The sequence below is a fragment of the Apiospora marii genome (genome assembly GCF_038362585.1).
Source record: "Apiospora marii strain CBS 49790 chromosome Unknown utg000013l_segment0_segment0, whole genome shotgun sequence".
Classification (NCBI taxonomy): Eukaryota; Fungi; Ascomycota; class Sordariomycetes; order Amphisphaeriales; family Apiosporaceae; genus Apiospora; species Apiospora marii.
Genome location: NW_027117384.1, coordinates 605,170 through 632,327, shown reverse-complemented (window position 1 = coordinate 632,327; position 27,158 = coordinate 605,170). Strand labels below are relative to the sequence as shown.

Sequence of the window (27,158 nt, the reverse complement as noted above, 5' to 3'; positions counted from 1 at the left end):
CCGAATACTATTCCTACGTCAGATCAAGGGCAGTTATCAATATTCATATTTTGTAGGTAATATAGCTACATCTTGACTGCATAGCATGATCTTGGAAAAAGGGAGAGGGCCCCTTCCAATGTCTGGTGGTGAAATTCTAACAAAAGCAATCCGTACGGTCGAACCCCTTAATACAGGGCGCCGCAGTCACGGCATGCCTTCTACTGGTCTCTACCCCAAGCGCGGCTTCTGCGAGCCGCGTACTGGACCGTGACGTAGTCCGTCTCTTCTTTATTACCTTCCCCCTTCTTCTCCTTTTCGCCACGTTCCTGCTCCTCGGCATCGGTTGCAGTCTGTTTGGTGTAGTAGCGCTGCCACGAATAGTTCTCGCCCAGGCGGCGGGCGACATCGTTCGCTTCATTCAGGCTGACCAGGCGGCGTTTGCCGGGGAACCTGGCCATGAAGTCCTGGACGACTTCCCAGACGCGCTCCTTGCGCGAGACCTTGGGCTGCTTGCTCTGGGCGAGGAAAGCTTCCGGCGACTGTCTCACCAGCTTGTCGGCCCCGTCTTTGGCGTTGTGGTGGCTGAAGCTGTGGTGCTTGAAGGCGATGTCTCGCGGCGGCGCCACCTTGTAGGCGAGGAAGAGGTCGTAGGCCATCTCGGCGGGCGTGCGGCCCACCGCGTTCTCACGGTACAGGCCTTTGGGGCTATGCTCGAGCATCACGCGCATCTGCTCCGGCAGCTGCAAGAGGACGGCGCTGTGCGCAACCGTGTCGCCAGACCCATTCAGTATGTCAAGGTCTTGGCCTCCTGAATACTCCAGCAGCGTCTTCAAGATGGCGACATTGTCACTTGTCTCTGGGGTTTCCGATTGACCGGGATAGTGAAGTTGGTAAGTGTAGCTATGCGAGTATATCGCGGGGTTCTCGCTCAAGAGCCAGGAGTGCAGAGGGGTGTTGCCGCCATGAACAAGATGGTTTCGCTGAACGAAAAGGTGCCTCCGGAGCTCTGGATCTAAGAGATCAAGAAGCTTCCGCAGCTGCTCCAGGACGGGCTGGTTCGTCAGTGCCGCATGGATGATGTTGTTGAACTGCTTGTCCTTGACAGACTGATCTGCACCGGCCTCGATGAGCGTCTTGGCAATCTGCTCACGGCCGAGGAGGCAGGCTAGGAAAAGGGGTGTATAGCCAGCGTCAGACCTGGACTCGAGTGATGATGGGCACACTCGAATGAGATATCTGATGAGTTTGTCCGTGTTGTCTCTTACAGGAGCCATCACGGCACAGTGCAAGACCAGATCGTCTGAGGGATAGTGAGTAAATAACATGTAGGCGAAGACAAGACTGGCTATCTTGACTTACTTTGGAAACCAAGCCACCTAATTATAGCTCGGTCAAACCCACCCGGCGACTGCCTCAGGTGCTTCAGCCGAGGATCGTCCCTTGCCGACGTGGAGCCGCCAAACTCAAGGTACTGGCGCACGGGAATGTCGCTGATGAACCATTCTACCGAAGCCAGAGAGCCTACAAGAGCTGCGGTGAGTAGAGGAGGAACCTGGCTGCCCGTGGTTTTCGTCATCAGAGAGCGTCCTGCGTTGGCCCAGTCGGATCTTTTGTAGCGTTAGCACAGCTGGTATCTTCGCGGAACCGTAAACAGTAAAGACTAACCGCTTTTTCCCATAGACCGTGAGGCCTTGGTAGTAACGTGGCTTGACTTGCAGGTTGACGCCACTCGTTTTGACAAGATGCCTGCCAGTACAATCAGTAGCGGCACGAATAAACCGACACAGATCATGCAGGCATTTAGCCGGAAGGCATTCGTTACCCACTCCAGCGGCATACCAGCGCCAGTACGCCCGATGATGCTAGATAGCATGTCAACGCGGCCGAGCTTGATGGCGCTCAAGAAGTCTGCCGCAGGAAAGGTGTAGGTTCGGCTCGTCTCGTCGTCGTGAGGGGAATGAGGTCGCTGGTTGGTGAAGTGTATACCCATGTCTACGAGGCGATTGAACCTGTCTAGGTCATTTTTCCTCATGGCAAGATGAAGTAAACTTTCTCTGTCGTGACATCCTTCCACTTTTGCGCCGTCAAAATCAAATGTAGGTGCCGTCCAGTGCAAAAAGTCAGCAGCAAGGACATTGCTTCTGACTTGCATGGAAACCTGCCCTATGTTCTCAATCGTGAAGTCGCCGTCGATGATCTCTTTGAAAAGTTCAGGCTCCGCGGCCTCGCTCTCTTCATCTGACCCTTCACCACATTCTTCGTCGTTGTCATGGGCCATTTTGTATCGTACATTGCCCTCATCAGTTGGTGCCCATTGCGCCTGGACAATCTCAAGGATGGCCTTGGCGACGTCGTAGTGGCCTTTTAGAAATGCCAAGGAGAACGGAGTGTTGCCCGGCTCGTCAGCCACGGCCACCTTCAATGGGGGCTCTGTCTTGTCTGCGTCCCAGGATGCCAAAGTTAGCGATTTGATCTTGTCCAGATCACCCTGCCAGGCTGCTTCGAAGCTATTACAATGTCAGAAATACACGTATAATGGGACTTGGAAACTCGGAACCAACAGTTGGATGTAAGCAGCTTTTCTTGCTTCAGTAACGTCCTTCACACCCTTGAAGGAGAAGTTGTACTCGTATGGCTTTTCCTCCTCCTTGATACTGGAACCACGAGTCTCCTGTGGATTTTCAATGTCAGGATGCAGTTCGTGAAACGTTTTAGCGCCTCGGGCTACTAGAGCCTCCTCAACCTGCTGAAGCTGTGACATGAGATCTGCAATGGCGTCTTTCTTCATCGTAAGGCCATCATGGTTGGAGATCTGCTCCGATTCCTTTTGAAACCGAACCAACTCCTTTTCGTAGAAAGCAAGCCTGTTTCGAATATCGGCTGAAACGACCCAGTGCTGGTACGTCCGATCATTGAACTGCTCAAGGAACTCTAAAGTTCTCTGGGGTCCGTTGGGTGGCTTTCCATACATATTGCTTGTCGATGAGGAACTGTAACCCAGAAACTTCCTTTGAAATGACCTCTGTGAAGGATTTGGGAAGAAGGCGAGTTTCTCCCCTTCGTATGCGCGCAGGCTCTCGAGCGTGGCGCGTACAATGTCCAGAGCTGTCCGGCCTGTGCTGTACCCTCCATACCTATTGCTCAGAACCACCCGTTGGCTTTCTTTAGGGAGTACATTCGGGTCTGCACCCTTCTTGAGCAGCTCGAGGGCGGTGGACGGCTGAGTAGAGCGAACTGCTACTATGAGCGGCTGTTCCACCGACTGTGCGAACATACTCTGGTTAGATTCGTGATCTCGGAGATTGCTCTCCATTGTCACCTTTGCTCCTGTTGGCTTCGTGTTAGGGTGTGCTTTGCTCCTGTTGGCTTCGTGTTAGCGTGTGCACTTCGAGGAGCCCAAACCGGCTGGAAGAGCCACCAACCTTTCAGCCATGCATCAAAGTCAATCTCGGGGCGAGAACCCGCCTTCAGCAATCGCATCACCAGAATGGGGTCTTCCCTCTCGATAGCCGTCATGAGAGGGGTCGTAGCGGTGGAACGCCAATGAGACCCGCCCACAACTACGTGGTTGATAGCTGTCTTCAAGCCCATCTTGTCACTCTCGCATAGTTTGTTGATCACAGTCGGGCTTCCCTGCTGTATGAAGCGATGGAACACAGTGACTCCGCCTGCATCGGCTTGTGATGATGTGGCTCCAAGACTGATCAGTGTTTCGGCCATCATCGTGGCTTTCTCGATGGGGAGAGCCAGTGCAAGAGCGAGGGTCAGTATGGCAGCCCGGCCATCGTTATTCGAGCCGTCGCCGAACTTGACTGGGGCCAACACGTCAGCAGCAAACTCCTGGCAAAGGAGTTTCACGACCTCGACATGACCACCAAGAACAGCAAAGTGAAGTGCGCTGCAGTGGGAGTCCCATGCGGCAATGTCGATTTTGTAGAAATCCGGGTCGCTTGCATCGTCATCGAGAAGTAGGTTGTCTTCGGCGGTCTCTTTTTCACCCCCTGTCTCACGGACCTTGACGAACGACCCAGTGGCAATCGAATGGTCTTCGTCGTCAGAATCGCCGTCAGTCAGCAAATCGACATCTTCCTCGTCGGAATCCTCTCCCTCCTTGGAACCATGGTTGTCTGCATCTCTTGCTTCGCCTGTCGCTTGACTTCCATGTTCCTGGCAACCAGCTTCGCGAGCCTTTCGTCGAATGTCTTGTCTTTCATCGTGCTCTTGTTCGTTCCCGGAGCTCTTTTGTAAGAGAATCCTGACAATCTCAACGCTGCCACGTGCAGCGGCAAGGTGAAGTGCAGTGCGGCCATCGGCAAGCCTGGGAACAAGCCGTGCACCGTGACCAACCAAACATCTCACAATCTCTGGCGTTGAACTTGACACGGCAAGATGTAGAGGCGTGCGCCCGGTGTAATCTCGTTGGTTTGGATCAGCTCCATCTTGAGAAAGCCAGTCCTCTACATGATCGAGATCTTCATCCACAATGGCTTGACAAAGGCGAGCGGTATTGCCCACGTACGCCATCTCGGTCCAATCATTCTCCGTCAGAGGGTTGAAGGAGCCGATTTGCTGCGACTGTGTTAATCGAATGACCAGGAAGGGATCGTACATGAGGTTGTTTACCTGTCTGCCGGGATTATCGATACGGAAAGAGACTTCCCCGGAAACATAAATCTCGCCTTCCTTCTTCGCAATATCGACTTCCTCGGGTGTGATTGGCTTTGGACAGGTACCGCAGCAATCCGCGATAACATCACCCACACGTCCAAAGAAGGCGGGATGTCGATGAAGATACACCTCTCTGTCTTTGGGTTGGTTCCACTCAGCGTTGAGCACTACATATCTAGTTAGCTCCGATCTGGTGTGCCTCCAATGCGTCGTTGTTGCCAGACCGAACATCAAAAGGGGTTGGGTGCCTAGCTTACACAAGTCTCTAGTATAACATAGTTTTTCGATCTTTTTGGCGTGGAACTTCTCCCCGTATGGGATGGTGAACGTGTGATAACTGGAAACATCGTCCTCGTTGATCCAGTCTGCAACTTCATCTTCGTGGGCATCCTTGATGTTACCTCTTAGCCTGAACTGAAAACGATGATTCAGGGCGGGACGCCCACGCTCTTCTCTGCGTTTCTTCAGATACTGCTCGTGGGCGTTAGTTGTTGGCAGTCGCTCCAGCACCAAAAGGCGGGCAAGTCCAAGAGTCCGGCTGAAACTTCGTTCAAATATAGTTGGATCTACCCTCGAGCGATCAAGCTCAGGCCAGTAAACCTCAAAGTTCCGGTGGCTATATTTGGACAGCCTGTTCTCATATGATGGGCTTCGACGCGAGAGATCAACGGGATTGACCTGAGTGATATAGGCGGCCAGCGCACGAGGTGTACAGTACACTTGCTGCCCATCATAGGCGGCACCAGAGCAATCAATGTCGAATCCGGTCAGAATCTCCGAAACCGACTTGTAGACTCGCAGGACAATCTTCCATAATGTTAGTGCATCCAGCTCATGTCATACTTGAGGATACACCTTACCTGCACATGCCGCGTCGGGTATTGGCTGCCTGCTGTAAGTGAGTAAAATGCCATCTAAGCGGGGGTAGGCAATGCAGCGTACAAATGGTGATTGCGTTCTTGGTACGAACAACAGTGGTCTCGGCAAGTATGGCGTCTCTGATCTGTGTCTCGATCTGTTTGATCTTTTCTACAGCCTGCTTCTCGTCAAGACCATACAAAAAGAGGTCGACATCAGAAGCAGGGCAGAACTTGTCGTGGTAGTACTGACGGAGCGATCGCTTCGAGGCCTTGTACTTGTCCGGGACTGGGAGGAGACAGTTGACGACAGAAGAGCCAGCAGCAACGACGTTGGACCAATCGAAGTCGGCTAAGGCGGCCTCGGAGAAGACAGAGAAGTTGTGGCGAAACTCGCCTAGGGATTGGACCACTGCCTGTGACCCATGGGGTCGACGCTTGTCGTCTGGGAGGCTCATGATGTACTTTTCCTTCTCCGATGCCGACTCGTGTTCGAGGTTACGAGCACGGGCCTTGATGTTCGATGTCTCTTGTGTTAAAACAGGCAGAACGTTGAGATAGGGGTCATTCAAGAGGGGGTTCGTTCGATCTTGAGCAAAAGTCTCACGTAAAAGAGTCTCATACTGGCGGTAGGGTTGGATCAGCGTGGCTATGGGGGTTGATGGATGGTTGGCGATGTACCCGACCAACTTGTCATGAGGAACAGGCAATTTGGGGAGTGGTTTGGTGGCCATGGCTACCAGGTTGACAACCTAGCCTTCGTGGCTGTAGTCGCAGTTCAGGGATTCCAGGTCAAGAGTGTAATGGCAGGTGGTTTGGCTGAAGAGATGGGGATGACAGAGACTGGAGACGAGGTCAACAAATTCTTCGAGCCTGGATGGCGAGACTTTATGCATACAATCCCGCCTGTTCTCTATCTCCTTGCCTGCCTACATTACATACATACATGCACTGTGTAGCTTGGAGCCCAGCAGGCAGCCGTAGCTTCCTTCGGTAAGAAGAAATGAAAGTAAAAAGGCAAGTACATACCTACTTAGTATGCATGTGTAGTTCCCTAATGACGAACATGGCAATTCATAGCGTGTGCTGCCTAAATAGCCTCCCCGCGAACAACCCACGAGGTCCCGTGACTTCCCCACTTGCACACCCAAGTATCACCATGGTGCCTGGAACTGCCCGTCTTAGTTGCCTGAAGGTGTTGCGTACCTAATCGATGGAGCTGGCATCAAACTTGTAGGCACCCGACTGCAAGGAGGATTGGCGAAGGAATCGTTGATGCGGAGGACCCACTACGAACCAGCTACTTCCGTCAGACTGATTACCTGGTCATTAATTACCTACATACACGAGCACCGCCAACCTGTTTTGGCCAAGGGGCAATGGCCAGTCGCCTGGAAGACCGAGGCTTGAGACCTGGCAACGAATGTGGTTGGACTTTCGTTCGATCTGCACGCGACAAAACTGTGTTCTGTGCGATATATCTCGGTAAGTTGGGTATACAGATCGTCCCACATATACGGACAGTCAATTCTAGTCTAGATAAAATAGGACAGGGGGAAAGAATATGAAAAGGAAACAGAGTAGCGCAATCGTGCGTCTTTCTCAACAATACTTTCTTGTCATTGCTTGCGTTATATTCTATCCCTCTGTGAATGCCTCACTCTTGGCCTTGGCCTGAGCTTCATCTGTTGAGCCATCAGGCTTCGTTGATGGACGGTTGGCAATAAGCCGCTGCTATCAAGTTAGATGATCCCATGCCAGACTTCCAATATAGCTTTGCCGCGGGGGAACTCACGACCAGATTTCTAAGGAGAACAGCGATGGTCACTTTTCCGACCGAAGGCACGTATATAGAGGCCTTCTCCTTGATAGCGGGCCCATCAAAGTTGCGGTAAGACGCGAAGTTGATGCAGACAGCACCATCCCGGATCAGCTCAGTGGGCACCTTGTAGTTCTCCCGAAGGGACGCCGCTGATGATGACGTCGCTGATCGGGACGCACTGCTCCAGACCCCAACCCTCCTTGTCTTGGACTTGATGCCGGGGTTGTTTGATACCCTGGCCACGGGTGAAAACCTGGACGCCGGTTATGTCGACCGAGTAGACGGTGGCGCCATCGTTGGCAAGCAATGCAGCCATAGGCCGCCCATTCACTTCAGATCGGTTGATGACCGTGATGGTCTTGCCAAAGAGTCGGTTTCCGGGCGGTAGAATGGAGTTGTAGATGTGGAGATACTCCAGGATCTTGACCACAGCCAGAGGTGTGCAGGGCAGAATCGACTTCTTGAGGTTGTGGGGAGGATCCAGGAATCTCACGTTGTGGTACATGTTGTAGATGTGTTTGTGGCACAAGCCTTCTACATCCTTCTGCAGAGAAACAGTTTCTTGTATGTACCTGTCCTGCGCCTGGTTTCCGGGGAAAATGGGGTAGTAGACGAGGATGCCGTCGACGCCGTTGTCCTCGTTAGCATTCATCACGTCTTCTTCCATGGTGTTCTTGTCAACTTGGCGGAGATCGAAGTTGACGCCGCTGAGACCAATTAGTCAAAAAGCCCGAGGCATCCCAAAGGGCTCGCCCAGTCCGAGGCACGTACTTTTCCTCGCAAGTCTTCTTGGACCATTCAGCATACTTCATGGCAGCCGGGTCATCGTTGGCCAGAAAGGCAACAAGAGTGGGCCTGCTTGGGGCATCTTGCTGTATTGTCTTGAGAGTTTCGGTCACCTCCGCAAGCAGATTCTTGGCAATGTTATCAGCCAGAATCACCTTGCAGGTTTTCGGGACGTCTTGAGAGGCCATGATGAGCAGAGGTATACAGGACCTTGGCTGTTGTCAGCTAGATGAGCCAGATGCGTGTGCGAAGACGTGTATAAAAGGGGGGTGCATCGGTGGTATTCATCATTTCAACTGGTGTGTCTCTCCATATGTACGTTTTCGACCTCAGATAAGTCATTTTCTACATACCTGCCCCACTACCCCGCGATCAGGTAGGATATGATATGTTGCCGAGTATACTTGGAAAAGAGACGTCAGAGGCAGTGAGTAAATAGGCCTGGTATCGTACTGGTCAGAAACACGTCGCAATATTGACCTGATGGTGAAATCCGCCGAGAATAGAAGAGAGTGCAAAGGAGCGACTGAAATCAAACCCAGATCGAATCCTACATTCGGCGGGAGAAGGAGGGTCCAAAAGCGATCTCTAACATTTACCCAGTCGATCGAGGTCCTGGGCGAGTAAAAAAAAAAATCAATCCCCCCCCTCTTACTAGATTCGGCCTAGCGATAGCCCAAACTGGGGGTTCCGCATTCCGTCATTGGCTCCGGCAAGCCAGTCCGTTCAATACGTGGGGTTAATGCTTCAGACTGGGCCATCCGACGTCGCTTGCAAGGCTCTCTCATCACCAGCAGCAGCCATATCTTGCTTTGGCTGCCACGGACATCGCATGTCACACCCACGAAGCCCACACAACCTGACACAGACGCATCTCTGACTACCAGGACACGCACAAGTTTGCGGTACACCGTATGCGCGCACATACAACCGGCCAAGCCCGCGTTTAGACTTCTTCGTGGGGTGGCAGATTGTCATCGGCCAAGGTTCTTTGATAACAGCCCGCAATCCCCCTTTGAACACCGCGCGCTGAACATGGCGTCCTTCGATGATCTTGCGCTCAAATATGTGCTTTCGGATGGCGATGACAACGACAGTCCTGTTCAAGCTGCCACCGCTATTGAGAGTGCCGCCAACCGACTTGCCGTTGGCCAATGGGTGGCATCCATTAATAGATGGATGACGAGTCCAGATGATGCCGCTGATGATGACCTCATCTCACGGGCCAAGGCGCTCGGATTTCTCGCGCGAACATTGGAGTCCCTCAAGAGAAGCTCTCTCAAGCCTGACCAAGTAAAGCTCCTCGTCGGGTTCTTCAACTCCCTCTTCTCCAGCGACCACCGTGCCGGCATCAGCGCTTCTTCCAGGGCTCTGAAACAACTGACATCCATGGATGGCTTCAGGCCCACACTTGGCAGTGAAATCATCACGAGTGTAACAAAGCTAGGTGATGATTTCATGCGACAAACACCAACAACCCGTCTCGAGATATATGACCTTGTCCTCGGTTTGCTCAGCAATTCGCTCGTGGCGGAAGATCTGGCATACCAACATGGGAATTCTTGCGACTTCATGATAACCCTCGTGGACGTTTGTAGGAGTGAGAGGGACCCCCAAAACCTGATGAAATGGTTTGAGATACTACGCTTGTTCCTCCAGAACTTTTCACCAGCCAAGGAGGTCTTGGTCGAAGTGTTCAAATCATTTTCCGATTACTTCCCTATCACGTTACGAGCCTCAGTCACCCCATCTGGTATTACCGTGGATGACCTCAAGGGGGCTGTGCGAGCCTGTTTTGCGTCCCATTACCGTATTGCAGACATGTCGATTCCTTTCCTGTTGAACAAGCTGGATCAAGGGGATGCGGTGACCGTCACCGTCAAAGTCGACATCCTCCTTACTCTGGAGGCATGCGTGGCACAGTACGAGCATGTTGCTCAGGGGGTAGTTCCATACGCCAATCAGATATGGGCGTCACTAAAATACGAAGTTAGAAATGGAGAGATAAGAGACACCATCGATGCCACATTGAAGGCAATCGGCACGCTTGCTAAGAGGCTTCCCGAAGCTGATCTGCGGGACTTCTTTTCAGCAGCTTGGAGAGACTTGGGCGACGATTTGTCCAACGCGACCTATACGTCCCAAGCAGGCCAGTTATTAACATCTATTGCTGCTGCAAGTTCAAAATCATTTTCACTGGTAGCAGAGACCGCCATGCCGCACATCACCACTACACTAAGACAAACCCAATCCGAATCCCATCAAGCCGACATCCTTGCCTTGCTCAACTCTCTTCTCCTGGTCAGATCCGCCCTTATCGACGTGGCCGGTGAAAACGACAACCTGAAAGACGATCTCTTTGGCGACGAACTGTTTGCAGATGCATACGCGCGCATATGGGAATCCGGCGCTGGGCCGCATGTACTAGCCAAGGCAATGGATGGCATGGCATCCTTGGTGTCGCAACGTGCCAGCGGCCCTGACTCTCGAATTATCTGTTCCCAGCAGGTTTGCGAGAATGTTTTCCAATGGCTGGCTCTGTCATCCATCATATATCCTCTAGAGGGCAAGAGTCTGGTCCAGAATGCCTCTGAAGAGGACAGTCTCGCCATTTGCAATGCAGCCACTACGGCCCTGGGGAGGGCTGTCCCTCTCTATCCGCCTGGTTTCCAACAGTTGGTGTTCGACTTTTTGTCGACAATGCCCAAGTTCCTCGGAAACAAGCAAGCCCATGCAACGGACCAAGCGGCATTGTTGAACGATGTGGCACTACGACTGACCCGCATTGGATGCTCCGCCCCTGTTAAACTTGGATCTCCTTTGTTGAACTTCGTTGTTCTTATCAATGGTCTTCTCCAGGGACTACACAGTCTGTTGAAGGAGCCCCCGGTTTACTGGATAGCCATTCTAGATGCAATTCACGTTGCCATCCTTCGATCAGCAGATACGCTGGCAGCGTTACTACCCGACAAGGAGTCACTGTCTCCTCCTGGGGACAACGCCACCAATCGCCAGCAATGGATCACCGGCGTTGACAAATATGTTCCAGGACTGCCACGGATTGATTTGGATCAACTCGGCGACCTGGACCTGACTCTAAAGAGCCTGAATGAAATGGAGGGAGATGCCGTTTCCTCTTATAAGCAGTTCCAGGGCTACTCCATCCATGTCGTCTCGCAGCTCTACAGACGGTTCACGTCCATCAAGTTGGCTTCTGGCGCTTCACCACTGATGGATGCATCTCTCGACAAGCTCATAGGCCTGAGTGCAGATTTCCCCTCTTGAGTCAAGTCACGAAGTTGAACAACAAGATCGGTTTATCTACCAGTTAGCACGAATGGCAACTTCGGTCATATGTTCGTTGAGCGAGGACATGCAGCAAGAACTGGAACTTGCCCTCGAAACATCCCTGTTGTTCCATGGGAGAGATGGCGAGCCTGAAAGCGCCAACTTCCGATCACAAGTGTCTCAATCTTTCCAGGCGAATAAACAAGGATATCAAATCACCTTCAGTCCCGCTGACGACTACCGTGTTGCGCCGCTGGGACTGGGTATTCTTCAAGGTCTCTGGCCTGGCACCCTGAGCACAATCGTAAGCAATGCGCCATTCACTATTCTCATATTGACCATATACTGATATTTTGTGCCCTGCAGAGCCCGCTTCGAGCAATTGTGCCATTGTGCGAAATCTTGATGAAATCACCGACTCGGTGTGCTGGCAGCAGGCGCGTCGCGCTCGACGCCACGCTAGCCACGCTTTCTAACAAGTCGGCAGACAAATATATATCCGCCGAAGAGTGGTCAGTAGTACTTAATGGCCTCGCTGACGGTTATACTCAGGTGAGTAGAGGAACTGCCATCGACAGCCCGGACGTGCCTACCAGATTAGCTATATTCAAGAGTGTCCTACACTTCCTTGCTGGCGATGTTGCACGATACCGACCAACAAGCGCGCACAACTGGCTTCTCCGAACCATTTGCGATACCGCGCCATCTGAAATCACGATAGGACGCCAGCTAGCCCAGTGCTTTGGTATTCTGGTGAGCCCCAAAGAGTATCTGACTAAGCAACACCATGCACGCCTTAAGCCGTTCCGGGGCCAATGGATCTACCAGGAGACGGTTCGTCCGTATTTCGACAGATGTTTTCCTTCCCCGTCTTTGGGCGCAGATCAGAGTGGCCAGGACGATCGATGCGCTACGAATCGTTCTGTGGCCATTTTTGCTGTGTTGAGGCACCTAAAGTATAACGACTACTCGTCCGATGCCGATCAGATAGTAAGGGTGGTGATCCGTTCGCTGGCTACTTTTGGCGTAAGTGACGACATCAACGCCGTCATGACGGTGTTGTGCCAACTTCTGGAGCATGATCCCGAGCGCTTGAAAGAGCACTTGACCGCACTCGTCACAAACACCATGGCCGTGTACAAGATGGCAAGGAATGTTGATAGTTCGCTGTTGATCTCTCAAGGCCCTGGAAAGCGCACAACCACTCGCAGCGACGCCGGCAGATGTCGACATTCGGCACTGACCTTTATGAGACAACTGCCAGGATGCTTTGAACCAAGATATCTGCTGCCGCATCGCGTGTCGGTATTGCAAGGGTTGTCATTGGCCTGTGGAGATCCGGTACGCGGGGTTAGAGCGTTGGCAATCTCTGGCAGGAAGGCCTGGAGTAACTTGTCCTGATGATGCGTCTTTCCTGTCAGACTCGGTTCAGGGCCTACGAAATAAAGATCTGGATAACTTATGTCTGGATTGGAACCGAAGCCGCGAGCAGCTTTGCAGATTGTCAACAACGCAGTGACATATACGACTGATGGGTCAACGCTTCATCTAGGATAATCAGGCCTCTTCTTGTCTGTAGCGTCTATAGTCCCCACGAATAAATCAGAATAGGAAAACTTTTTCTTTCTTCTTCTTCTTCCTGTAATCGTCCAATAGTCGTATCCGGTTTGATCTACCGACCTAGTGACATACATCCACGACATCGCATGTGGCCAACCCTGATTAGTTTGCCGGGCGTGGGCGTGTTGGTTTCGGCCGAGTCACGATGTCTACGGTGCACCTGTTGGATCTAATAAAAGGGGGCTTGAACTTGGACAGCATTGTCAGGGGGGCTCAGTGGCTCTATTTCTTTTCACAAGTACAGTGGAACCTCTCAAGCCTTTCTTCGCTTGGTCTTTTTCCCCGAGGCTGTATCGGCACTCGTAGCGCTGCCCACATCGTCGCCGGCCGCCAAGGCGTTCAGGACATCTTGGTTCATATTTACAAAGTCCGATGTTGGGTCCTGTGCTGCTGCGGTGGCCGCAACTCTCTTGGGGTCTGCAGTCGCAATGAGCGGGACAGAGGTGGCCAGCATAGATTGGAAGGGGGGCACGATGAAGTGGCCGGCCGCGTCGAACCACTCCGTGAAAGACTTCTGCAGTTCGAGATGGCTAGGTTTACCGCCCTTGCTGGTAACCGTGATCTTCATCTTGTAGATAGGAATGTTCTTGTCGGTCGAGGTGGCAATGGAGATCTACCCAAGGACGTTAGTCGACCAACGACAGAGCCACGGTTGCTCGGGGCAGCGGGGGCTGCTCGAGAAGCACAACGGACAAAAGCAAGGCCCATGAGGTCCGACTTACCTTATCTCCTTTGGGCGTGGTCCCCTGGTACACGATCCCCTTCTCCACGAACGCGATCCAGAAGGTGAGGATGGTGTTTATCACCGTATAGACACCCACGGCCACGGCAGAGTAGTACTTGGTGTTCTCGAAGCCGAACTTGTAGTCCCAGGCGAAGCAGGCGCCGGCGATGGCGAAGGCAGAATAGCCGAGAGCCAGTCGTGTGTCGACCAGGCTATGGTTCTGCTTGAACTTCAGAGAGTTGAGGTAGTTCGGAATAGCATCATCGGAGGTGTTCTTCAGATCTGCGGTTCCATGTCAGTTCGGTTGGGGGGATGCACCGGGTTCCAAGAGGCCTTGATGCGACAAACGTACCCGCCAGATTGTGGACTGTGATCTTTTCTTGGGAAGCCATGTTGTCGATTTAATACTTGTTCTGTTTTCTTCGCCCAGTTGCTCTTCTTCGTCGGATACCAGAGACTTGGGTTCAATTGAGGCCAGGGAACACGTCAATTGAAGAAGTAAGCCCCGTTACAGCTGCTGGGGTCCGGGTTACGTGAGATCGAGTTGGCTACCGGGGTGGAAAGGTTGAGGTGGCCTTCTGCTGCGTTAGGTACTTACCCAGGTACGGTTTAGGCAGTTTTGAGTGGAGGCTGATACGTGCATGTGCTACCTGACTTACACCACACATGTGCAGCTTGCCAGCCGGCCTCTCGATTGAACTCACTGTGCCGGAGCGCTACAACGATCGGCCGACCCTCCGTCCCGTCAACACCTGCATCTCCATACACGTACCTACATATAGTCACCTGAGCTTGCATTGGGAACCACCCTTCAGCCACGCTTCAGAGAAACCCGTTGCGAAGACACTCCTCCGATCCAGATCTTGCACACGGAGCTCTGCAGTCTACGGTGCCCAAAGGCCGCTCCCTTGCAAAGATGGCCCAATTACCACCGCAGACGATCCAAAGGGATCCCCAGCTATTGTCAGTCGACTCCTGCCTCGATTAATCATAGATGCGCCGAGCTAACCCGACTGTGTGTAGCTACTGGATCCTTTTTCCCATTACCGTAGTCATGATCCTCACCGGCATCCTCCGCCACTACGCAACCGTTCTCATGGCAAGCCCGCCCAAGAAGGTCGACCAGCCCGCGCTGAAGGAACAGAGGTCCCTCATGCATGGTGTGGCGGTTCGATCCAACTTCCATGCCCTGACAGCTCCGTCCTTCAAGGCCCGCCGCGAATTCCTGACCACTGCCTTCGAGTCAGGCGCATACCTCAAGGACCCCGAGCGCCGCGGCCAACCCCCCGCCAACCCCATGACCGACCCTGGTGCCATGGATGGCATGATGGGCATGATGAAGAACAACATGGCCATGATGGTCCCGAACACGCTCATTATGAGCTGGATCAACACCTTCTTCAGCGGCTTCGTTATATTGAAGTTGCCCTTCCCAATCACCATCAAGTTCAAAAGTATGCTGCAGGCCGGTGTAGCGACCAAGGAGATGGACCCCCGATGGATGTCAAGCATCAGTTGGTACTTTTTGTGCTACTTTGGTCTTCAATTTGTTTTCAACTTCCTGCTGGGCAGTGATAATGGTAATAACTCCCCGCCCCTCCAACCCCTCCCGGGCCCCTTATATATCTATAAAGCTATAGCTCACACCTATTCCAGCCGCTAGTCAGATGGCCCAGCAGATGCAGGGAATGGCTCCCCAGGCACCCAATATGTTTGGGCCAGGTGTCGATGCCGACAAGCAGTTTCAGGCCGAGGCGGAGAATTTGGCAGTCATTAAGCATTATTCTATCCTCGACGACGTGGAATACAGATTGCTCGAGGGCATCAAAACGAGATAGAGGCTACGCCAACATAGCAGTATTCGACCGCTCTCGCGTATATGGTTGTGTATCGTTGGACACTATCCGAATACCGTTTTCCATTTCTTTCCCTATTCTTCAGTATCGTCCCACCAAATGCAGACACCGAGGCCCTCTTTCATCATGGTGCCCTGGATGCTGTAGGGAGATAGCTTCTTGGCTTGCTCCACCGCGTCTTCGGCAGTGCCCTCCGGTACTTGGTCATGCCAAACTTCGTCGATGACTGATAAACGTACCGGCTCGTTTTTGTCATAGTACATGCGATCATCATCTACCACCCACGTCCAAAGCTGGGCATTATGGTTGCTAGATTACGGTCAGTCTCGATGTGATGCCATACCACCCTTACAGCTGGGATATTTGCCCAACTCACAATTCGCAAGACTCGGGAAGCTCCTTGTAGGAAACAAAGATTTCCTCGAAGAAATCGGTACGGACTAGAAGAGAGTCAGGGGCCAGTTGGAGACTGATGGCTTTTGGAGAGGGAGGGCCAATGTGGACGTACTGTTGATACCCTCTGGAGTAGCGCTGCTGATCCTTCCGAGGATGGTTTCACCTTTGAATGGCCTGAAGACAATAAGTCTGAACTCGACTGCGCAGCGTCAGCTTAGGCTGCGGTGGTGGCGTTATGTGGTTAGTAGCTATACCAAGCAGGCAGACTCACCATTGACATTGACGAGGCCTGTGCCATGGCCGATTAAACCCTCTGAAGCCCATAGCAGGTCGTACATGCAAATGCACAAGCCAATCTTCTGAATGACACGGTTGGAGTACTTTGCATTGATGTTGTCCTCGATAGCGACTCGGCTATGCTTCTCGAACTGCGCCGGTGCAATCTGCACCAAGTCCGCGATCTTGGTCTGCGCAGAACGTCATAAAACAGTCATATTAGCATTGAGGCCTTTTCTCCTTGGAGGGCGAGTGGTAGGATGCGTCTTACCAGTATGAACATTTCTGCGAAATGTTTTCCCACATCACTCACTTGCTGATTGATATGTTGGCCTCGAAAGCAAAGCTAGCTCCGGCTGCTTTCAAGTGAGTCTCACCTGCCTGACTTTGACTTTGAAAGACGGGATTTATGTGGGCTCTTTTAGCTCTGCAGTAAAGTGGTAGCTCTAGGTCGGAGTTGCCTACAGGTTGCTACCCATGGAGTACCTAGGTATGTAGCCTAACCTATCAATTTAACAACCTTGGCTTCTCTGTCTGGTAGAGGAAATCGAACATTGAATTTATTTAGGTACCCACTGTCAGAGCTCTCCAATAAACACCACTTCAGCCACCTGGACAGCCACGCCACGGCGTATCAATGCTCCTCCTCCCTGGCTTTGGCTTTTAGCAAGACATGTGTAGGTACCTACCTAACCCAGCGACCTTTTTAGTGCTCAAGGATTGCCTCATTGCGCTTTCCCACACTACTACCAACTTCAACTTCATCTTTAGTCGAGAGACCACCCGACCAACGCCTATCCCTCTTGCGATATTTCATTCCATTTTCTTCCAATCTAGACGATACGATACGATTGCCATTCCTGACTATCCGGTCCAACTTATCTAAATAGCGTCGATTTCCTTTCCCAAGAGCCGCCCTCGAGGATACTGCCATTTTACTTCGCTCCGGTCCTACATACTACTACTGGCGCTACGCGGTGGCCGACTTCCTGCCTCAACTCCTGAAGTTGCAAGTACTGTCGTTGAAGCTTGCAGAGAACGGAGCCTTGAAGGCCGATCTCCCCACCACTAGCTACTCGCTCGCATTACTTGGCCGTGTTGTAATCATCCGTCTTCTCTGCATCCCGACCTATGACCTAGGTCGTGCCGTATCTCTCTCCTGTACCATACTCCCGTGCCTACGGCGTACCAAGAAAAACCACACAATGGCGGGACAATACTCCTACCCTCCGCCGCCTCCGCCGCCTCCAGCTGCCGCACCTTCCGGTGGTTATCCCTCCTATGGCCAAAGCCCATCATACTCGCACGCTCCTCGAGGTGGAGGATCAGGAGGCATGGGTGCAAACAGAGGTCGAGGCGGTCACCATGGCCCTCCATATGGCAGCTATTCCCACCAGGAATTCGCAGGCCACAGCCCAGCACAGTATGGTAGTCAGACACCAAGTGGCTACTGGAGCAGTCCTGCACAGCCCAACCATTCTCCTCATTCCAATGCACCCCTCCCGCCAAGTACCTTCCACCCAAGCTACGCACCGCAAGGGTACAATGCACCCCCGCCTTCTAACTACCCCCCACGGCATATCCCCAAACCCACAACCGTCGTACCCGCCGTCTTATGGCTCCAACACCCCGGACTATGCAGCCCGGCAGTGGAGTGAAACCGGGGCAGCCTACTCCCCCCTACTCCAACAGAGGCGGACGCGGAGGCTTCCAGAGTGACCGAGGTGGTCATAGGCCTGACCATGGTTCGGGTCCGGCTATCAGAATGGGGTTTGACCAGAGCGCTGGTCATGCCACTCAAGCGAGCAATGGCTATGCCCAGCATTATCCTTCCCCTCAGCACCACGCTCCGTCGGTCTACCCGCCGCCACCCTACCCCTCCTACCCCCCTGTTCCTGCGCCCGCTTACTCTGGGCCTGCACATACTCCTTATTCACACAACAACAGCAATAGGGGTCGCGGTCGTGATGGCCCCGGGGCGTTTAGAGGCCGTTCCCACCACAACGATCGAGGAGGTGATAAGTTCCGTCACCGCGGCCAACGGCCGCACCACGACCACAGTCCTGCTCAGAAGTCTGATCCTTCATCTTCGAAGAAAAAGAAGAGAAAGACAAACACACTAGGATTGACACCAGGTGACGGCGAGGAGTCGGAAGAGGAGTCGGTGGATGAGGAGAAGCGGCTGTCAGAACTTCTCGGGGCAGATGCTCCAGTGTAGGTCATGCTCAAAATTCTTTCATGCAATAAGCGGTATACTGACCCTGCTTATCACAGTGTTGATGATATGGCAAGCTGGGTTGCCGAGCGTCGTGCTAATTTCCCTACCAAAGCTCGCGTTGAGGCCAAGAAGGCAGCCGAAGCAGCACAACGCGCCGAAGTCGGTGAGGACCAGAAGCCGGTCACGAAGCTGGATAAAGATGAGGAGAAGGCAGAGAAGCTGCGTCGGCAGTTGGCCAAAGTGGAACGCAAGCTTGAGAAGCGTAAGAGAGAGGCCAACGACGAGGGGGATGAAATGCGAGTGGATGGTGCCGAATCCTCCTCGTCCGACTCGGAAGACGAGAAGCCCGAGTCCTTGCCAACCCGCAAGGCTTCTTCGTTTTTGCCGCCTCCCCCTATCATCAGAGCAGATCCTACCAATCACTGCAAATACTACTCCACGGGTGGTATTTGTGGTAAGAAGGGCAAGTGCCGATTCGTACACGACAACCTGGTTCGTGAGCAAGCTCTGCGTGAGCAAGCCGCCAATGGTGGGCGCATGACGCTCAAACAGCGTCTACTTCGAAATGACAAGGATCAGGAGGACCTTGCCATAGTCCGGAGCATCATGGACCTTCGTACCGCGGGTCGACTGGCAACTGGACAGCCAGCTACCAATCAGCCTTCCTCTTCAAGCCAGCGCCCAGTCCACCCGCTTCCCCAGAAAGTTGTTGACGCAGCTGCTCTCCCCCCAGCTCCCGACGTCTTGCCAGATGGCCGTGTCAAGTCGGCGTACATCTCGACGGAGACCAGAGATATGATGAACGAGCTGAAGCCATATGCTGGCCACAGCGGAAACTAACCAGTCCGGGGTTGTTTTTAATTCCCTGTTTGGACCTGAGACGCCTTTTTGTACGGCTCACTCGGATTTCTCCTGTACTTATTTCGCGTGTTTATCGTGTCTTAATGGGAAGAGATTTTGCTTTTCGAGGTCTTTTCCTTCATCCAAGTCAGGATGTCCAGGTCACAGGGATATCTCCAAGAATTACCTGCCATGCTTGTTATTGCGATCCCGCAATCCTATAGCGGGTTTGCAACAGCATCCGTTAGCTTCCACGACGGCAATGCCTATCGTGCCACGTTGCTAGCTGGGTATGAAATCAGTTGACTAAGAAGACTTGGCCGACTTTCATCCTGCGCCCGTCGAGCTTGAGGTTTGCGATCAAGTTCAAGTGACAGCCTGGCTGACCCCTTGAGTTCATTGAGGCAGGCGGGTACTCTTTTCCACTCACAACAACAAAGAATAAGCGAGCGTTGCCATTCCCGGTACCCGAACATAGTACCACAACTTACCCACGACATTGACACCGAACAAATCCGCAGGTCGCAGGTCACAGGCCCATCTTTCTGGGCTGAAGCCTCAAGGACGGGAGTAGCTACATGTCAAGGAACTGCGTGGGTGCTAGCGTTTTAGTTTAGATCCAACTTTAATATAAACGATGAATTTGTCCGTCTTGCCTTTTCCTGTGATAGATGCTACTGCAGCTTGGGCCCCTACGCCTTAGAATTGTCAAGTACAGCAATGCACTGCCGCCAACCAACTTGGTCGTAGTCTAAATCGTATTGCAGAGTACTTTGATATAGACTGACAGTCGCTCACTACATCATACTGTGGAAACAAGAAAGCGTATTGGCCGGCCCGGTATCTCCCTGGTTCGGTCACGTGGCCTCCTTCCCCTGAATGCCGAACATATGCGTCCGTCTCCAGTAGCTGAGCGAGCTTTATAAGCAAGAAGGGCATTCATGTGTGGCCTGACCAAAGGGCAATTTAGCAGCCTGATTCAGTGACTATCTACGCATAAACGCCTAAACTCCAAAACGAGCAGTTCTGGGTTGTACTTCTTTGCCCGGTTCACAACCATGATTCGGGTCTTCGTCGAAGTACATGTCCGGTCTTCCCTTCTCGCTCATTCCATTTCCCCATTTCACACTCGTGGTCTAAACAAGCAGAACGGCGTTTACCTGTATGAAGCAATCTCGAGTCAGCTGATATCATGGCATAGGAGGAAACAAAATACGTACGCATCCATCGTTCTCGGGGTTGTTGGTTACTTGGCTATCGAGACATTAGTATAGCTCTTTCGGAAAAATGGAATTTTTGTCTCGGGAGGGAAAGCAGGTAGCGCAACAATGAGCTGTGAGGGGCAGTGGGAAGCTCTTAGACGGTCAAGACGCTGGCTTGACAACGTCGTCCTTTTGCCTGTGTAGCAGGGTTTGGGACCGGTTGACCGGTTGGCTAGAGCACCGGTTGCAGCGCCGTGACATGAGCCACATACTCGGCCCTCCCGAGACAGATTGGAGTGGTTACTAACGCATATTTTCCCCACACTACGCTCCCGTTTCTGTAAATATCGTTAGTGAAGGTCCTCAGGTCGTTGATGATATATCAGTAGGAGAGGATTGAACCAACGTGGTTGTGAGCCCAAGTTCGCTGACGTTGATCTCCAAGATGGTTCCTTTCTGTACGTGCGAAAGTTAGCAGGTATCGATCTTGCCATGTAGGCTGTGATACTGACCGACAACACCCCTAATTGCGTATAGAGCGGGTTGGATGGATTTTTTTTAACGCCTATGATCGGAAGCATTACCGTAACGCCGAGCGTAGGGTGAGTCACGTGAGCCTTCTTGTATCTGAGACCCATGGGACGTACTAAAGGCTCTCGGCGTCAGTAACTCTTCCAAATGGAGCATGTTGTGAGAGGGCAATAAGGGCAACTGCTACGGAGGTCTCGGCTGCCCCGGACCTTGAAGGGGTCCGGGTAACGCTCGGACCAGTTCCGATGCCCCACTTTATCCCGGCCTCGGTCGACTTACTGAAACGTTCGTACTGCAGCACGGTATCAAAGGTTAGCTTCTGGTATGGAAAACAGAGCGAAACGAAGGATAACGTACTTTCACTGGCCTTCTAGTGAAGTCTGGGCCCACAAATGTCGGCCTGATTAACACAGAATGCTTGATTAGCGGTGATAGACGTGAATGCTTGAGAGAAGACAGCCTTCACTGACTTGGTAACCATTCGTTTCCACGATTTCTTGTTGACCTTCTTGCCCGTCTGGAGCACCTTGAACCTGTGGGCGTGTTAGTGCCAGAAACAGCGCCGACGAGGATAGGACAATAGAACCCACATCTCTTCTTCGGCAATTCCCTTGACCTGTCGTGTTTGGGCGGTTAGTTCAAGATACGCAGGCTCCAGAGTCCAAACTTTGTAATGAACCGGTATGGCATAGCTCCAACTGACTGCCAGCGGCTTAGAATAACCATGGCAAGCTTACTTTCGGTAAAGGGACGGCACTATACGAAGCTAAGTCAGAAAGTTTGGTCTAGAAAATCTCGGGATGCCATATCAGTCTTACAATCGAGCAGCTTGGTCCTTGCGCTTCTGCTTAATAGAGGTAGACAAAGCCTTGGCAGTGGATGGGTTGCTGCGATCGAGCAGGTAGTTGGGCAGAGGGGCGCTGGGGTCCTTCTCTCCGGCGGACTTGACGTCGCGTTCCTCGTGGGCCTTGAGCTGCTTGCGCATCTGGATCTTCTCCTTGTGGCGCTTCTGCTGGTTCAGCTTGGCGCGCAGGCCGCGCAGGTTCTGGGCATCTTCGGACTGCTTGTGAGCCTGGCGGGCCTCCTTCTTGCGGCTTCGCTCGTCGTGGTCAAACCGGCGGCCGTGAAGCCGCCTGTGGCGATCCATGTATTCGTTCTGGGGCATGGTGCGTTATGGTGCCTGGCGATGGGGGGTTGTTGAGATGTATGGAAGCAGATGGTGGTTGCTGCTGCTTGGTCGTGATAGATAAATTGTTGCGATGCAGTTGGGGACCCGCCACTTATCAAAAAAATGTAGGCGGATAAATTTGTTATCCACCCTTATGATTGGCTGGCGATTGCTGGCAACTCCACTATTGAATGTGAGGTGCCCACTCCCAGTAGCAAAGACCAGACCCCTGTCATCGATTGAAGAAGGCGGGCTAGTTAGTACCTGAAGAATTTACGGGCTGCACGACATAACCAGCCAGATGTCAATCACCAAAGCGACGGTGACGACGTGAACCTTCCAGTCCAGTGCCAGACACCGCGAAAATGAGTCGCTCACTTTTCCGCACCCTCCTCGAGCTGCGAGCTCCTTCAACGCCTCGGCCAGCCGCCCAGTTCAAGCTGCCCGTTCGATCGCTATCCACAACACCATTGAGGAGGAACTCGCCAAGCCCCAGCGATTCGGCGACGACACCCATTCAAAATGCCACGGCAGCCTCGAGCATACCTACGAGACCAACCGAGGCGGCGCCTCTGGTGGCCGAGTCCCGGCCCCAAACCCCCCAGCCGGCAGAGGCTCTCTACCCGCGCATCCCGCAGCAAGTCAACCCGCCCACAAACGAGTCGCAGGCCACCGTCGCGCAGCTGCTGCCTCTACTGCGCACCCAGCCCGCGCACTATCTGACCGCGCACATCTGGGGCCGCCCCTACCTGGTGACGGCGGGCGACCAGATCCGGCTGCCCTTCAAGATGCCCGGCGTGGTCCCCGGCGACGTGTTGCGCCTCGACCGCGCCAGCACTCTGGGCTCCCGCGACTTCACCCTTAAGGGCAGCCCCTATGTCGACGAACGACTGTTTGAATGCCGCGCCACCGTCCTCGGCACCGAGACAGAGCCTATGCGCATCAAGATCAAGACGAAGCGCCGGCAACGACGCAACAAGCAGGTCAGAAGCAAGCACCACTTTACCATTCTGCGCGTCAGCGAGGTCAAGATCAACGGTCCCGAGGCTGTCGGTTTGTAGGGGCAAGATGTGCTTCGGAGAGCCACTCCCATGGGCAACGGCCGTTCGGTACACATTCGCATGCCACGTCGGTATATATACCAGGGAGGATAAACTGGTAGCCGATTCTGCTGTCACAAATGCCACGGTGTATCATCTATCACCAACCCGTACAGATTTTGTAGACTCAATTTGGAGGGTTTTAAGAGACCCTTGACTAGGCAATGTGACACCTATCTGTATGATAAGCAATCAAAGGAAACAGCAGCACTTGACCAACATCTCGAGACCTCATATCCATGTTGAAATTTTGTATTAGACACTCTGGAAGGAGGAAAGAAAAGAGCGCAGGGTGAAACGACTGCCGCGTCAAAGGGGGAATATAGATATAACGCGCAATGAGCAATAAACCAACAAGATGCCTCGACCGTCTTATGCCAAAAAAGCTCCCCAAGAAACTCCGCGGCCATGGCGAGATCCGCCTTTGGCACGATGAACGAACGACGACAAATATAGAAGGGAGCCGGGCCGGCGATGCGCCACGCCCGCCCCTCAAAAACACAAATATCAAAAAGCGAAAAAGGATCCCTTCCCACCCAACCAGCGTACATCCCAACTACTCGTTCATGCATTCAAAGTTGTTCCTTGTTCGTCCCTTCGTGTTGAATCTCCAGTCATGCCATGGTGGTGACCGTAGCCCAAGTATATCTGCTAGCCTGAACCACCACAGTCTCTATCCAGACCGGCCAATGTCCCTCCCGACAGCCTTTGCAATGCTGCCCCAGTACGCACTAGGCCACACACTCAGCGCTTCGGCTTCAGTGGGCATCCTCTCCTTGCATCTGGTGACTACACTCTGGATGATGCGGCCAAGCAGCTCCTCACTCAGCGGCAGCTGCCCCTCGCCACACTCGACAGGATATAAGAATGGATCCTGCGAACTCAGCAATTCGCGGCACGTGGGTCGTAGATCCCGGTCCCGGGTCAGACACCGTCGCATTGTACGCAGCAAGCTGGGCGATACCGGCACGTTTCCCATGCCGCGGTCCTTAAAGGAGATGGGGTAGTTCCAGTCGATGATGGCCTGGCATCGCTGCATCTGGTTGGGGATGTGGCCGAAAGGTGGGCTGCCGTAGACCAATTGGTAAAGTATACAGCCCAGACTCCACACATCGCTTGGCTTGCCCAACTTCATGAGCTTCGGGGCGCCAGGAACCCGGCTGCTGGAGCTGATGCGACGACCGTCCGGCCCCATCGTGTTAGAATCGAGCAACGACTCGGGACTCATGTAATTTGGCGTTCCAATCTGCGTTTCCCGGTGGACATTGACCGTTTCGTCAGTCTGGATGGCATTGGCAATGCCGAAGTCGATTAGCTTGAGACGCCCGTGAACCACGACGAAGTTGGCAGGCTTCAAGTCGGAGTGGACTATATCACAAGAGTGCACTGCAGCAAGGCACTCGAGCATCTCCTGCCAGTAGTAACGAACAAAGACGGGGTCAAACTGTGACGTCTCGGACGAGTAACGCTGCCGTAGAAGCGAGTTGAAGTCCAGTTCTCCCATTTCCATAACCTGCCGGTATGTTAGCTATTCATGCAGCGTAAGCGAGGAATGGGCCGACTGACCAAGCTGAGAGCCTGCTTTTCTTCATTCATTTCCCAATCAATCAGACTGATGACTCTGTCGACGCTGTTCAGCTTCTTGAGCAAGTCAATCTCCCCCTTGAAGCCGCGGATCGTCATAGGATCCGCGTTCTCGGTGGACACTCGCTTCAGAGCAAACATTTTCCCGTTATCTGCGGCGACGCGGTATACCTTGGCACTCCCGCCGCGGCCAAGCGAGTCGATCCGGGTGTAGTATTTCCCATTGACTTTCATATAGTTCCTCTTTCTAGATGCCTGTTGGGTAGTAGCCGCTCCAGCTGTAGAAGTGGCCGCCTCCAGCATGGACATCTTCGGCGGAGGTGCAGGGGCAGCCCTTCTCGGTGTGTTCTGGTTAAGGGATGTCAGAGGCTTCCGCTCGGGGGAAGTAGGTCGCATGGATCCCATTTGCGCGCTCATCGGCCGGGACGATGCCTTGGCAGCACTCTGTTCGAGGATACTGCTTTCCAAACCCTTGTTCCTTCTGAAGGTGGGAGGCGCATCGTTTTCTTGGCCAGTCTGGGCAGCCAAGTCCGAAAGTGGCGATGGAACCTTATGGTGTGGGATAGGGACATCCTCTCGGTCTGGCGACGTCCGCCTAGACAGTATACTTTGTCCTTGCTCGGCGACAGATGCTTCGGGGTCGCGTCTCGAAAAGCCTTTCACACTGGGGGGACTGCCAGAGGCGATGCGGTCTGGCACATAATAGGATGAAGCGAAGTTGTCGGCTGGTTCTAGGTCGAGAATGTCCTGCGGAAGTTGGCTTTCTGGTTCCTCCTGGCTCAGAGGCAACATCTCGCCCTCGTTCTCGCCATCCTCCTCGCTTTGACGCCTCCGGCCTCGTCGCGCCGGTCCGCTCAGGAAACTTCCGGGTATTTTCCCCACTCTCTTGACACGCATGGCACTCTGCAGAGCCTGGCTCTCCTCTGCTCGTGTCTTCGATCCATGAGACCCAGGTCGTGACCCGCTGCCATGGCCAAGGCCAGACCGAGGACGCTGGCCGGTGAGGGATTCTTCGGGCGCATCGTTCTCGGATTGCTGTTGGGATGCAGGATCTGTCCTTCTGGACGATGAACCGGATGAGTGACCCCTCCCGCCGGAAGAGCCGACCGCAATGCGAACGCTCCTAGGAGCCTGGGCAACAGGTGTGTTCACGTCCCGGATTTCTGAAGCACTCGCCCGTTCCTCCACCACACTCTCTCGGCTTGGTGGCCTAGCAGCTCCCCTCTGAGAGGCAGATAGGGAGGTGGATCGCCGTTTTGATGGCTCTACTGCGCCAAACTGCGCTGCGACACCCGGAGTGGTACTTAGCCTCACAACTCTCTTCCGCACAGGGCTGTTCCCGTCATGGCTGGCTTGACTGCGTGCTGGCGAGGTGGGTCGGGAAGATAGCTGGGCACTGCTCGCTCTTGTATGTCGCCTCTCCTCCGCCCGGGATGCTGCTGATGTGTTCAGGATACTGCGCCTCTTGACAGGCTTCTCAACTTCTTGAGGCTGTTTCGGTGCCGCTAACACGGGGGAAGAAGGGCGATGGCTCTGCGCTCTAGTCCGAACTCCTCGTGTAGCTGCCGATGAAGCCATGGACTGGTGACCTGCACGTTGTTGGTCGGCGGACCCGCCATCGCTTAGCAAGGCTTTGGTGAGTGCGCTGAGCTTCATAGGCACAGGTATCTCGTCATCGGAGCTGTCCGCATGAGAAGTGGTGTTTGCGGCATATTGAGACCTGGAAGACGCGTGATTCGAATGGGCGGCCGAATTCGAGAGGGCACGGTCGAGTTGTGATCGTGAGGACGCTCTCCTCAAACCTGATCTTAACGATGGTTTCCGCGATGGCGCAGATTGATGGCTCGAGCCAACGGATGCGGGGGACGTGGTCGTCATCCCAATGTCCAGTTGTTATCTCTGGTGATTCTTTCCTGTGGCTCGTATTGAAGAAAAAAAATTGACGATCTCGTAAGGATTAATCACGGAACAAACGGACTTGTGGTTTAGCCAAAACAAGGGCGCGACCGGCAAAGCGAAGACGTCGAAGTAATATGATGGTGGTCAATTGGGCCGATGTTAGCAATGTTCTACGCGTCCGGACTGCTCATAGTCGAAGAATTGCGATCTGGAGGGAGATTGCAGCAATGCGGGCGCGCATGCAAAAGATTATGGGTTCGCGTTGCATCTCGTGGGTACGAGCTTGGGTCAAAAGGGCATCCTTGTCGTGGCACTCATTGTTGGGTTGTGCTCCATCGCCC

The 27,158-nt window shown here is 53.3% G+C and overlaps 11 protein-coding genes across 11 annotated transcripts; 5 read left to right on the top strand and 6 right to left on the bottom strand.

Moving 5' to 3' along the window:
- Positions 1-200: 200 nt before the first annotated feature.
- Positions 201-6,241, bottom strand: PG985_015345 (Ankyrin repeat protein; the record flags this gene model as incomplete). Its single annotated transcript, XM_066835111.1, has 9 exons — positions 201-1,282; positions 1,342-1,589; positions 1,648-1,728; positions 1,809-2,489; positions 2,544-3,309; positions 3,405-4,817; positions 4,908-5,457; positions 5,511-5,539; positions 5,593-6,241. 9 exons carry the CDS (start codon positions 6,239-6,241, stop codon positions 201-203), a joined length of 5,499 nt encoding a protein of 1,832 aa, XP_066676314.1.
- A 904-nt stretch (positions 6,242-7,145) lies between these two features.
- Positions 7,146-8,303, bottom strand: PG985_015344 (methylenetetrahydrofolate dehydrogenase; the record flags this gene model as incomplete). Its single annotated transcript, XM_066835110.1, is given in 4 exon segments — positions 7,146-7,238; positions 7,303-7,461; positions 7,475-8,036; positions 8,101-8,303. The coding sequence occupies 4 exon segments, from the start codon at positions 8,301-8,303 to the stop codon at positions 7,146-7,148; spliced, it is 1,017 nt and encodes a 338-aa protein (XP_066676313.1).
- An 847-nt stretch (positions 8,304-9,150) lies between these two features.
- Positions 9,151-11,400, top strand: PG985_015343 (MMS19 nucleotide excision repair; the record flags this gene model as incomplete). The annotated part of the gene is made up of 1 exon (XM_066835109.1): positions 9,151-11,400. One exon carries the CDS (start codon positions 9,151-9,153, stop codon positions 11,398-11,400), a length of 2,250 nt encoding a protein of 749 aa, XP_066676312.1.
- A 52-nt stretch (positions 11,401-11,452) lies between these two features.
- PG985_015342 (uncharacterized protein) lies at positions 11,453-12,804 on the top strand (the record flags this gene model as incomplete). The annotated part of the gene is made up of 2 exons (XM_066835108.1): positions 11,453-11,707; positions 11,770-12,804. The coding sequence occupies 2 exons, from the start codon at positions 11,453-11,455 to the stop codon at positions 12,802-12,804; spliced, it is 1,290 nt and encodes a 429-aa protein (XP_066676311.1).
- Positions 12,805-13,276: 472 nt separating this feature from the next.
- PG985_015341 (Signal peptidase complex subunit SPC2) lies at positions 13,277-14,139 on the bottom strand (the record flags this gene model as incomplete). The annotated part of the gene is made up of 3 exons (XM_066835107.1): positions 13,277-13,636; positions 13,746-14,029; positions 14,100-14,139. The coding sequence occupies 3 exons, from the start codon at positions 14,137-14,139 to the stop codon at positions 13,277-13,279; spliced, it is 684 nt and encodes a 227-aa protein (XP_066676310.1).
- Positions 14,140-14,663: 524 nt separating this feature from the next.
- PG985_015340 (uncharacterized protein) lies at positions 14,664-15,585 on the top strand (the record flags this gene model as incomplete). The annotated part of the gene is made up of 3 exons (XM_066835106.1): positions 14,664-14,710; positions 14,771-15,327; positions 15,404-15,585. The coding sequence occupies 3 exons, from the start codon at positions 14,664-14,666 to the stop codon at positions 15,583-15,585; spliced, it is 786 nt and encodes a 261-aa protein (XP_066676309.1).
- Positions 15,586-15,677: 92 nt separating this feature from the next.
- Positions 15,678-16,558, bottom strand: PG985_015339 (RNA polymerase III subunit Rpc25; the record flags this gene model as incomplete). Its single annotated transcript, XM_066835105.1, has 5 exons — positions 15,678-15,912; positions 15,980-16,043; positions 16,112-16,198; positions 16,271-16,466; positions 16,547-16,558. 5 exons carry the CDS (start codon positions 16,556-16,558, stop codon positions 15,678-15,680), a joined length of 594 nt encoding a protein of 197 aa, XP_066676308.1.
- Positions 16,559-17,480: 922 nt separating this feature from the next.
- On the top strand, positions 17,481-19,333 carry PG985_015338 (uncharacterized protein; the record flags this gene model as incomplete). The annotated part of the gene is made up of 3 exons (XM_066835104.1): positions 17,481-17,876; positions 17,918-18,489; positions 18,550-19,333. The coding sequence occupies 3 exons, from the start codon at positions 17,481-17,483 to the stop codon at positions 19,331-19,333; spliced, it is 1,752 nt and encodes a 583-aa protein (XP_066676307.1).
- Positions 19,334-20,469: 1,136 nt separating this feature from the next.
- Positions 20,470-22,231, bottom strand: PG985_015337 (Ribosomal protein S8e/ribosomal biogenesis NSA2; the record flags this gene model as incomplete). Its single annotated transcript, XM_066835103.1, has 6 exons — positions 20,470-20,493; positions 20,554-20,587; positions 20,942-20,991; positions 21,048-21,188; positions 21,545-21,599; positions 21,885-22,231. 6 exons carry the CDS (start codon positions 22,229-22,231, stop codon positions 20,470-20,472), a joined length of 651 nt encoding a protein of 216 aa, XP_066676306.1.
- A 368-nt stretch (positions 22,232-22,599) lies between these two features.
- PG985_015336 (mitochondrial 54S ribosomal protein bL21m) lies at positions 22,600-23,295 on the top strand (the record flags this gene model as incomplete). The annotated part of the gene is made up of 1 exon (XM_066835102.1): positions 22,600-23,295. The coding sequence occupies one exon, from the start codon at positions 22,600-22,602 to the stop codon at positions 23,293-23,295; it is 696 nt and encodes a 231-aa protein (XP_066676305.1).
- A 712-nt stretch (positions 23,296-24,007) lies between these two features.
- Positions 24,008-26,796, bottom strand: PG985_015335 (kinase-like domain-containing protein; the record flags this gene model as incomplete). The annotated part of the gene is made up of 2 exons (XM_066835101.1): positions 24,008-24,847; positions 24,901-26,796. The coding sequence occupies 2 exons, from the start codon at positions 26,794-26,796 to the stop codon at positions 24,008-24,010; spliced, it is 2,736 nt and encodes a 911-aa protein (XP_066676304.1).
- Positions 26,797-27,158: the final 362 nt, after the last annotated feature.